This window comes from Anolis sagrei, chromosome 5 (genome assembly GCF_037176765.1).
Source record: "Anolis sagrei isolate rAnoSag1 chromosome 5, rAnoSag1.mat, whole genome shotgun sequence".
In the NCBI taxonomy this organism is placed as follows: Eukaryota; Metazoa; Chordata; class Lepidosauria; order Squamata; family Dactyloidae; genus Anolis; species Anolis sagrei.
This window is the reverse complement of record NC_090025.1, coordinates 119,852,639-119,865,291: the sequence shown is the minus strand read 5'-3', so window position 1 is coordinate 119,865,291 and position 12,653 is coordinate 119,852,639. Positions and strand designations below refer to the sequence as shown.

The window sequence follows — 12,653 nt, the reverse complement described above, 5'->3', positions numbered from 1 at the left end:
ATCAAATAAAGGATATTAACCTACATTAAGCATGTTGCTTCAATTAAAAAAAACATTAACTAGAGAAAACCTTTTAGTTTGCATGAATTTCATTTTGCGTTTTCTCATTTTAAGAATTCAGAAAGCATTACTGGGGCAAACACCAAAAGCTGACCAATGACATTGTTAGGTTAATAGCGCTGACCTAATTGTATTAAAAATATTCATGTTTGAAAGAGTCTATTGGAATCTGCATTTTATTAAACTGCTGAACATTGCAGAAAGGCAGTATTATATAATAAATCTATGCTTTGAGGATTAAAATGTTAGGATCAGAGACTCTGTAAAATAGAAGAAATCTTGAAAATGAAATCTTACATGAGCTGGTGTTAGAAGAATGATCCTCAAAGCCCTTGGGCACAGATTAGACCGTACAACTTTGGTCCCTTTCAACCCTTTGTTTTCTTTCCAGACCACCTTTTGACTCCAAAATGGCTATAATTGCAACTCTTTAGAAACAAAGTGAAGTAATATGTTGGTGATATGCTTCTTAGGTTGCTATGTTACAGTGATTATCTAATTAGCTACCTGCCTGAAGTGAATAATAATGGCAGCATTTAGACAAATCGATAAAATACATTCAATCAGTTTTTGGCAGGCGGGGATGTGAGCTTTATAAATACCAAGTTAGAAAACAACTGTTCAAAAATATGCTTGGGTAGCTTCACACGGGACTTGTACTCTGTAAATGCTGACACGTAAGACAATTTTGTAAGTGAGCCCATTTAATTGGTCTAGAAAGCAAGTTCTATTCTCTGAAAGCATTGCTAAAATGATGTTAGTATAATAAAACATTAATGCTGTTTTTGCATCTCCTCTGAAAGCAAATGTAAGCTACAAAAGACAACAACTCTGCAAATGCAGTGATCATACATTTTCTAGGAGGCTAAATGTTAGACTTGAAATAAAATAAGTGTAAGGCTAATGAATTAGCAAAGTCTAACTTAACTCAGAAGAGTGCTTTATATTTAGATGAGAAGAATGTCCTATTTAACAAAGTCTCTTGTGAGCATCATAGTGGCTAATAAAGTAAAATAAACAGTTTCATAATATGTTAAGTCACATGTATGTAGGTAGTCAGCATTGGAAATAAAAATCTATCTGACTGGACCAGAATTAATTTACTAAATGTAGTAAATAAATAAATTCACCAACCAGCCTTTCATTTTTCTACCAGAGATGGAAAGAGACATTCCTTACTATAGTTATCATCAAGAGCTTAAGATCCAAGATCCAGAAATAGTGCCAACTTGCATTCCACATTTTTCAAGAGGGCAACCAATCCTATTCAGAGCAAAATACTAACAGCCGCTGGACCTCCATCAGCAAAAGATCTCTTAGGGATGTACTGAACTTCACTTTTATCCATCCTCATTCAGAACCTTTTTATAAAATTGTCTCAAGTGGCTCTGCTGCGACAGGAAAACTTGAAACAAATATCATCAGCAAATGGAAAACCACTCAAGATTCATGGACAACGCATGCATAAAGCAAAAGTGAAAATATTGATCTACACTAGTCACCCAGCAATACTTCTGGAGTCCTAGTATGCAAGAGTGAAAACATGCTATAGCTACATAGAGGCACTATGTAGCTGTAACATGTTTTCACTCTTGCCTACTTCTAATCTAGTCAGACCTGCAAGGTTATGTGATAAATCAGGCATGGGTAAACTAAGGCCTGGGGACTGCATGCAGCCCCATAGGTGCTTACCTCAGGCCCTCCTCATTTTCCCTCTCCTTTTGGCATAAGGATGTGGTGGTCCACTGCATCCTTATGCAGAAAGGACAAGGGAGGAAGAGCACTCTCAGTCACTGCATGTTCAACCCTCTCCTGGCATAAGGATGGTGCAACCGACCCTATCCTTATGCTAACAGGATGCCCTAGGAAGGCACGTAACAGCTGAGAGCCCTTCAGAGCGCTCTTGGCCATTGCCTGTCTCGTCTTCCTTTCAGCATAATGCCAAGAGGACAGCCCAAAGATCAGGGGAGGAGTATCGAAGTAGTTGCCACATGTCTAATTTTTCTCCCGATAAAAGGGTGGAATGAGCAGCTCAATCCTTATTCCAGGAAGACAACCTGAGGATGACCCAGGCCCTGCCCGACCCCTCCCAATCCCGCCCTTTCCCAAGTGCTCCCCCTCCTTGGCCTGTCCCCACAATGAGGCCTGTGGGCAAAAAAAAATATGTCAATGTCTGTGATAAATAGTATCAAAAACAACTGGGAGGTACAGGAGAAGCCAGGACAAACAACAAGGCTAGTGTCCGCTGAAGAATGCTGTGCATGAAATCAGATTATTATGGCTCATGGACACATAGCTCCATGAAGTAGCAGCATGACATGATCAATCTCTTTACCTAAATGAGCGAAAAGCCTGCAATGGCTGTGATTTCTAGAAACTGTTTAAAGTAAAACTGACACCTGACCACTGCTAAAATTTATACTCTAGCACATTACTTCTTTTAAAAAAATTACTGAAGGTATACTCTGCAATTATTTATTTATTTATTTTAAACATCTGTGCCCCTTCCTTCTCAACCACCAAGGAGGGACTCAGGGCGGCTTACAACGGCAACAATTTGATGCCAACACATACAAAACCACAATAAAACATGACATAACAGAGTAGATAAAACCATTCCGTTAAAATCAATTTAAAACATTATTATCAATCATATTGCTATATCCAAGTCTGACTCAATCCATCTGAGGTGATTGTTAGTGTAGTATGGAGGTTTGAGTTAACCATCTTACTTAATGTATACATCATTTGGGAGACTTGGAATCAGAAGGAAAAAGTAAATTGCAATCTTACCATAACAAATACACTGTTAAAGCACCATAGCATTACTGCAGATCATGAAGAAAAATAAACACGAAGGACATAATTGGCTTTATCATATCTTTAACTAACTCAGCTGGTGCCTAAATTCCAACTACTATCTTATTACAACCAACACATCTTATGAGCTTCTTACAAAAAATACACATCTCTACTTTTGTAATCTTTAGTGTACATTCAGGTCACAGAACTCAAATTAAGATGCTGTCCTACTACCTCTTCTTAAATGCAGATTCACATTAGACTGATAAACATTTTATCATCATCAGCCATATCAATAAATGGATGTTTAAGTCAGAACATCCTTCCCTTGACTACACAACAGCTGTGTCGATTCTAATTAGGTTTCTTAAAAAGTAGATATAATGTAGATAAATGTAGAACATTTTCAAGTACTGTAAAACCTGCCTCATGCTTTGTGTGCAAGATGTAAAATTCATTTAATTTGTACCATCTATGCTTAGTTGATCACAGAACTTAAAAACTAACTACCTTCATATTCATCCCATAACTGTGATGTTGACTTATTGTTCTTTAACTAGAGCTATGATTTTAAGAATTTCAAAAAACTGGGAAGAACAGATGCAAATGCCTGGCAGTGACAAATTATAAAACAATTGGGCATGAAATCGAACATATTTCAGCTAAAATATAAGATTAAATTACTAGTGTTTAATTTTATTTTGATCAGTATAATCACTGAAATCCAGAAAAAAGGCATTTGGTCTTGAAGGTCTAGACTTACCTGTATTAAGGTCAATGAATCGCCTACTGAGATTGAAAATGTCCGCTTGTGCAAACTATGCTCATAACAATAAGCTCACAGAGGAAAACAGGTACGTTTTAGATTTTTTTTTTTAGACAGGCCTCCCCAGAATTTTGATTTCAATGTGTCAAAACCATTTTTTAAAAGAACTTTAGGCCCCAAACCTAAAGTTGTGAGAGTGCCTTGGACTGCGAGAAGATCCAACCAGTCCATCCTCCAGGAAATAAAGCCCGACTGCTCACTGGAGGGAAAGATACTAGAGACAAAGTTGAAGTACTTTGGCCACATCATGAGGAGACAGGAAAGCCTAGAGAAGACCATTATGCTGGGGAAAGTGGAAGGCAAAAGGAAGAGGGGCCGACCAAGGGCAAGATGGATGGATGGCATCCTTGAAGTGACTGGACTGACCTTGAAGGAGCTGGGGATGGTAACGGCTGACAGGGAGCTCTGGCGTGGGCTGGTTCATGAGGTCACGAAGAGTCGGAGACGACTGAACAACAACAGGCCCCAAACCACCTGCTGGAGTAGGCCTACAGATTTAATGACTAAATTGTGATTTGCCAATAATCCATTGCTTCTATGAATCTAATCATTTGGGACTGGATTTTTGACAATTCATTCACTCACTGGACCTGCTTTTACACTGAGTTGATACATATATTAGCAGCTACAGTATACGCGCTAGCAAGATCTACTCAACTGTAGCTCTATATAGCTAGGAGACAGGTAAGCAGGAATGTTTCGAGAGGACAATGGAAGTTGCTAATCTCATCAGTCAATTCATCACCTGTCATGTCCTAACTTGGAAAATCCAGTGAGCCAAGTGGATAGTTTTCTATCAGGCATCAATGTAGGATCTACTTTCCCTTTCAGTTGTCTTGTCACCTAAAAGAAATCCTGCTTGGACTTTGTCAAATGAAACCTGTATGCAACAGTAGCAGCTGCACTGTCACCACATAACATCATATACTTTCCCATATAAAATCATGACTGACAAATAGAAAGAAGTCATGAAATAGTACCTTTATTCCCCTCTCCCAATATGCCTAAATGCCGACAGGATGAACCGAATATACATGATACTATTACATTGTTAATGACATTTCAAAAATAATCTTTAAAACTAATGCTTTACTTACCTGGAAGTCTTTTTCTTCTAAAATCTCCTTCTTCCATCGAACAAGGAAGGCAGCACAAACATACAAGTGGAAATGAGAAAAACCCTCTGGCTCAGACTGCAAAGAGAGAGTATTTATACATGTGATTAGAAGTTGAGAAGAATGCTGCAAGATATTTAAGATAATATCCTGTCATTTTGCAAGGTATCCTCAAATTAATCCAGAACCAAACCTTTTGTTGTTGTCTTAAATAATTACTTAGCAAATCCAACTCCTGAATCACATTTTATATACTCTTACCTTCATTTGGCAAAAAACCAAATGCTTACCAGCAAAGAATACTGCTTCACAGCAGCTGAAATCCAATTATATATAATGCATGCTGAATCAAGTAAGCAAATGCAATACCCATCAAATAAAGCTATCTGACTTTGTTTTTAATAGGGGGAAAGAAACTGCGTTGACCATACTTGTTGGGTAATCTCCATCATTCCGTACTGTCTGGAAAAAGTGAAAAAACTTAAGCACAAAGTTCACCAGCAACTTTAGAAAAAAATCGTAAAAACATTCTGATACAAGCTGTCTCCAAAGGTTCTAGCTAAAAAGAAAAAAAAAAGGAAACTGCAAATGAAGCCAAAGATCTGAATTTATTCTTGATATTTCCCTTTTTGCACTGCTTTCCAATACTGTTTTCCTAGGCACTTTTAAATTAAATCAAACAAGCTTAAGTATTCAATTTATTAAAGGAAAAATGCATATTCCCTTTAGATTTAAGAACTCATCATGGTTCGGAGATAAAACTAGGCCACAAAGTATTTCAAATGGATAGTCTTGGACAGTTTTGGAAATTGAGCAAAGCACCTAATGCATAATTGCCTTTCCTAACACCTGCTACCTATTATAACTTTCCATTTGCAGCCCTTCAAGTTACAACCAGATTCATCTTTAAATGTATAAACGGGAGGCAAATAGCTAAAAGCTGCTTAAAAATCAAATATAAACAATGACCTTGATTTAAATATTTTAGCAAAAGATCTTAAAACAGATGTACAGCCTTCCAGAAGACTTATTCTCAACATATTAGGCGTGACTCTGAGCGCATCACCACAGAGCCATCTGTCATCATCAATAAAAATCATTTAGACGGTTAACATCACACAAATATCACACTGCCTAGCAAGAAGTTTATCACGTCTGTGGATGAAATCGAGCCATTATTTCAGACTTTGCCCACAAAACTTCATGAATTAGTCAGAGGCTGGCTAAAGTAGCCCAGCAGAAAATATTTTCTGGTTACAGTACACAAATCAGTTGAAAAGGAAATGCTCTTATCTATGGAATATGGTTTAATATTGTTTCTATTTTTAATTGCCCACAAGCTTGTTTTCCTCTCACACTAACAGATATTTATATCAAACAATTTCAAAAAGTCAATTCCCAGTTTTAGAAGGGGTACAAATTTACCATTACTTTTGGATTATTTCTAATAACTTCTAAGTAATAACATTTCTAGTCCAGCAATATGAATCTTAAAGGCATCAAATATTAACAATATTCTTTCAACTGTTTTTAAAATACCACACCATTGTGGTTATTAAAAATTTAAGAGACTACCAGCTCTGAATAATTTCTAAGCATCAAAAATTCCCATCCTCTGAAGGCAGGAACACTGAATATTTTCTGGGGAAGCAATTTTATAAGACTCATTTAGGTATAGTTGAATTGAAACAATTAGAAGGTTAACTTGAAACTTGACTAGACATGATAGCAACAGTTATGTGCATCTGAAAAGCAGGGCATTGCGTATTTTGATCAATCACTGCAGAGGATCCACAGGTGAGCAGAATAAAACCCCAGCTCAGGCCATACCTAAGCTCCTGTCTATATAGCTGAACTCTACAAGTAAAAATGATCTCAACCAGAGAAAAGCTAGGGAAAACTTGTTATGGGAAAGAGGGGCTTCACGGAAATAAGGAATAACAACAAGGAGCTTTCTTTACCTCTTACCGTGGGCTACTTTGCTATCTCACTTAGATATTTGCCATCATAAACATTTGCATTACTTGACTATTTTCCTCTTTCTTTACTGAACTCATTTTCTATTTATTAGGGAATTAAGCAATTTAGATGTTCCAAGTCTGGTGGACCTCAAAAGGTAGAAATTCTGGTAGAAATTCTGAAAGGGCTAATGGACTGCTGAGTTAAGCTCTAAAAGATGGTTCAAAATGCTATACATCAACATCTGAAATACTATGCTCATTTTAAGTACAACTAGACAACTAGAAATAATCAACAATAGGCTCATCTAACCTGCAGCCCATGGGCCACAAGTTGTCAAGATACCCATTAATGTATCCCAACACAAAATCATACATTTTCTAAAAACATTATGATTTTTGGGGGTAACTCAATTGTGCATTCTTGAATGCAAGCTTTGTAAACAACAACAGAATGGAATAATCACAGCATGTCATGTCTACAAGTATTTGAGTATTATTTGTAATTCACATTATAATTGCAAACAGTACAGTCAGAAGACCAGCTCAACAATTTTTAAAAATTCTCCAAATAGGGCAGTGCATAATTAGGATTATTATGCAAGGTCTTTTTCCTTTTCCAATATGGCCTAGGGAAGCCAAAAGATTGGACAATCTTGATCTACAATATCTTCATTATTCCACTATACCCTCTTAACATATTGTATGATATAGTGAGTGCGTTCTCATATTTCACATGGCACACTTCAAAGCTATTCACATAACTTAATAGAGAAATTCCTACATTTTAATTCTGTGGGAAGTTTCAGAGTTTAGAATTATATGTTTGAATGCTATGAGCAACTGAATCACAATCCCTTTAGCCTGGACGCAGTAATAAGGTGTCAGATATTCCTTTACGTGTTAATGATTAGAGATGGGAAGTCTTGGGGGAAAAAATAGAAACATTGGGAAAAATTAGTTTAAAAGGGGGAAAAACTGGGGAGAAATGGGGGGGGGGGAGAGAACAGGAAAAAGGTGGGCTTTTTTCATTTTTTCTGGGGTTTTTTCCAGGCCTTCCCATCTCTAGTAATGACCAAATATTTCAGCTGTTCATAATTTTCTATCTTCTCCAGAATATACTGGCTGTTTATAGTATACAGCAGTCATTATATTCCTTGCAGAGGAAGGAAAGCCATCATAAGTTTTCTAAAATTGGAACAGCAGGAAGGATGGATGCAAGCTACCATTACGGCATAATTGTTAGCAATTTGGATCCCCCCCCCCCCCAAATTTTCACTTACTTTTGGAGAACTGGAAAATAAAGGGAATCAAGACCATTATCACAGAATACTCTAGATTCTGTCAAGTTGGTTGGTTTTACTGATGGGTCTATGGACCGCAATAAAATATTGTTGTTGTCATGTCGAATACAGACAAATAATAAAGAATTTAAATAAAATGTGTATTTATATAATTCATATGTTGTTTAGAAATGTATATGCACATACACAAATACATAGTAGAGTTAAAAGACTAATTTGATTTAGGAATCAGAGGTTCAAATTGGACTCTAGTTCTATACCAATCTGATTTGTTTTGGATCCCAAATATCAATTCAGGCAATCAAATATTTGGGTTACTCAATAACCACCACTGGGAAATCCAAACAGCTATAAATGTAGGTTGTTGTTTTTTTAAAAAAGAAGTATGAGGGAAGAAAAGCCTGATTTTGAACTCAGTAGCCAAACTGAAGAATAATAGTGGCCCAGAATTTTGTAGTATCCACTTTAAATCCACTTTATATATAAAGTTTAAAATCATGTGCAGTCAGTTGAATGTTCATTTTTTACTAGTTCATGCTTCCTATATTCCAATACTTACTTGCTGCTTATTCAGGACAAGATGTATGTGTCTAGTTCTCACACACAGCATTCAGACAGAGACAAGAACAAATAAAGAGGAGCAAAAGTCACCCTTTCTATATGAGCATTGGAGGCACCGGGCTAAAGCCCTCAAGAGCTTTCCCAAAGTTCAAAGTTCATGTAGAGTTGCACTGAAGAGTGGAGCTAAGGACCAGAAATAATGAGGTAAAATAAAATACTGCTTTGAGATAGAGCATGGTAGGCAGGCAGGCAGAGATTTGCTACTGCCAGCTGAATCTAAAGAAAGAACACAAACTGCAGAAGAGAAGTGAATAAATACAGTTCAGCGGCTTCACATCATTTCTTCTCTGCCCCCAAGTATTATGCCCATGGCTGAAATTATTTTCCTAGACTGTAATTCAGAGCTGGAAAAGCTCTTTTCCCTACCGCTACACTATGAAATTTTACTTGCATAGTATAGTTGGATATATATTGTCTTGCCCCCTGCTCCTTTCTAGATCAGATTGAATTGCTTCAGATCAGACTGATGTGCTGTGGATCAAAACTGGTAGAGCTGACCCACTTTAGACTGAATTCAGATCAGTCCAAATGGGCCTGATTTGTTTTGAAATTCAGATTTGTCAGAAGCACTTGCATAGCTCTGAAAGTTGACCTCAGTTTTCAAAAGGTTTCTAACAATTCATAATATATATATATATATATATATATATATATATGAAAGACTAGTTTTTGATATGCAGGCATCCACACAGTTTGAATGTGCACATCCTATAATGTCACATTATCACATGTCAGGACCCAAAGGTTGTGAATGAGTGTGAGAGTAAGAAAGTCCATACTGGTTCATACCAAAGACCTATCTAGACCTATATTCTGTTCACAGAATAAACAACCAATTATCTATGGGAAGCTCCCAGGATGTACACAAGTGCAGCAGTATGGCCCTGTACATGTTTGCTCATTAAACAACATTTCGAATTTAGTATTATGAAAGAAAATAAACAGACATTATTTTAAAACAACTATAATTGTTGCCATCACTTTTACATGTAGTATTAATGTCACCATTCATATGAACGCTCTAAGCAACTAATATACATAGATATGCTGCTTCTAGAAATTAATCATCTATTTCTACCTATTTATACATAATGATAGCTTATCCTCCATGAATTTCATATAATCATAGAACATTAGAACTGGATGAGACCAGATGGGCCATCTAGTCCAACCCCCTGCCATGCAGGAAAAGCACAGGATTTGTTCAATCCAGTTCTGAAATTCTCCAAATTTGTGGCTCTAACTACTGTATATCCTGAATTCAGAATATAAGTTTAACCAGGACCCCATCTACACTGACCATTTAATACAATTAGGAGCTACCCTCAAACTACAGTGACCAGACATCAAACTGCAACAAAAGCAAGCAATAAAGACCATAATCAGTTCTCTGTGGTTTGTGCAATCAGCATCCAGGCCTCAAACCAGTTCCAGGATTTCCTATGTAATCAGATGTATATTGAAGCCACGTTCTTCAGTACCAGTTTGAAACTATATTAAAGAATCAATGTAGATCAGTGGTTCGCAACCTGTGGTCCATGAGCCACCAGTGGTCCGCAAGAATGAAAATATGATCTGCGGCTTAAACATTACTACACCGTTGCCTCGAAACCACATGGTAACGAGAGCGAGTGGCTTCACGAAACCCTCTTATAGTGCTGAGGCAATGGGGATGTTGGGAGGGGAGAAGCTGACTACTCAAGAAAGATTACTAGTACCACATCAACTCTAGATTATTAAATAAGGGTTTCTGGGGTGAGCAGATGGTGACTACTAGATGGCATATGTTCTGTATCAGAAACTAGAGCTGATGTGGTCGATGCAACGCAATGTTGTGAACCAGCACCCCATTAATCAAATTGAATCTAAAGTTGACCAAAAACAGATTTGTAACCCTTTTGGTACTAATGTTGGAAAGTGGTCCCTGTTCAAGTGGTCCCTGGTTTTTAAAAAAAGGTTGGGAATCTTATCAGGGGTCTTCAAACTAAGGCCCAGGGGCCAGATATGGCCCTCCCAAGGTCATTTACCCGGCCCTTGCTCAGGGTCAACCTAAGTCTGAAACGACTTGAAAGCACACAACAACAACAATCCCATCTCATCAGCCAAAAGCAGGGCCACACTTCCCATTGAAATACTAATAAGTTTATATTTGTTTAAATTGTTCTTCATTTTAATTATTATATTGCATTTAAGTGTTTTTTGCACTACAAATAAGAGATGTGCAATGTGCATAGGAATTCATTCTGGGTTTTTTTTTCTTCAAATTATAATCCGACCCTCCAACAGTCTGAGGGACTGTGACCTGGCCCTCTGTTTAAAAAGTTTGTGGACCCCTGGTGTAGATGAAGCCTCAATCTTGTGTGCAGTACTTTGTTTTATTGGTCCCAATCTTTCAACATTAAGTTGGAATGGCTTACGCTTCAATTATTTTGAGAGGGAAAAAGTTCAATCTATATATTTTTTCCACAACATGTAAACTGCTGTGCATCACTACCATAATCCCACCACCACCATTACATGGTTTATGTCAATACTGACATGAACTATCTGTAAAAATGTGAAACACTGTGCAGGAATAGGGCCTCTCTTCATAAGAATATACATACGATTTAAAAAGAAACCAGAGTATAGACTCATTTCATGTTCACTGGGTAAAAGAAAGGGTCCACGAACTCATGAATCATTTCTGAATGCTGCCAAAGGGTACAATTCTTATTCTGGTTAAATCAATAATGGCCATTCCCTATCCTTACATGCTCACTTACCATCAATAAAATTTAGTTGATGGAAAATGCTTTTCACTGCCCTGCTTAAAGCTCACTCAGAAAAAATAAATATTTTTAATGTTCCTTTCAAAGTCGTAAAATAAAAGGTTCCGTCTTCCTTGAATAGGATCCAAAATCCTCTTCTACTTTGACAAAGAGAGCAGTGCCCTGAATTCAGATTGTCAGATAATATGATGATGACTTAAGAATTCAAGTATATACCATTTTTTGAAGCAGCAGCAAAGATTGATAATGCAACATTATCTCCAGTGTTCAGAGAAGAAATGACATCTCTGTGTATTATTGCTTCACTTTTTGAAACATATTACATTGTCATTTGCAAATTCCATTGAAATGTATACCTTGCAATTTATAGAGCACTTTAAGTCTCAGAAGGACACATCTGCCGATCATCCCTCTAGGAAAAAAATATTAGATATTGCCAATTATTAAACTTGCTTGCAACAGTAATGCCATTCATCAATGATTTTGTGAGCTTTTACAATGGCCTTGCTACTTGCTACAGCAGCTTCTTTATTCTGTTATCACATCCGCATGAGAGAATGAATGCCAAGGGTTCAATAGTCCTGCTAAGGAAGCACAGTCACACAGTTGGAATAACAATGAGTAGACTCTATTGAAGGCATCCTTTCACACTCCCTTGCTTTTTCAGAGTAAATGCATGAATGGCAAAAAGGTAAAAAATAATAAAATACTAAAATGGTGCAGATGCCGAAGCAGATACATAAGAATATAAATAATCTAGCAAGTAGAGCATGTCTTAGAGTTTAAAGAGAAGGGTCTGGAGTCAATAAAAATGACACAGTATCATAACAGAGATAAAATTGACAAGTCTTATTTTGCAATTGGAAAGGAATAGAGGAAAATCTGAGAGGAAACCCTTATTATATTAAACACTGACATGCCCTAGATTTCAACTCAAGTGTACACTTGCTAAAATATGAAATATTCTATGCTTCCATTTTCAAGTTATCTGATGAGCTCAAGAACATTCATGGTTTCTACCTTGAAACCAAGACAAATGGCATAGATCATGGTATTTTATTGGACTAACTCTATCAGATGGAAGTAGGGGGTATTGCAATCATTCTCTTCCTATCTATAAGACCAGCTCCGGAGACTAGTACAGCCGGGGGAGGGGGGGGGGTGTTCCTCTTGCGACTCACTGTTATTAATCTATG

General features: G+C 37.0%; 1 protein-coding gene across 1 annotated transcript in view; it reads right to left on the bottom strand.

Annotated features, from left to right (window-relative positions):
* TBC1D22A (TBC1 domain family member 22A) overlaps window positions 1-12,653 on the bottom strand; it is a 170,198-nt gene that overhangs the window by 30,014 nt on the left and 127,531 nt on the right. The window contains exon 12 of the mRNA XM_060777812.2: window positions 4,786-4,881. Coding sequence (XP_060633795.2) covers window positions 4,786-4,881 — 96 coding nt within the window. The remainder of the gene's footprint in view (window positions 1-4,785; window positions 4,882-12,653) is intronic.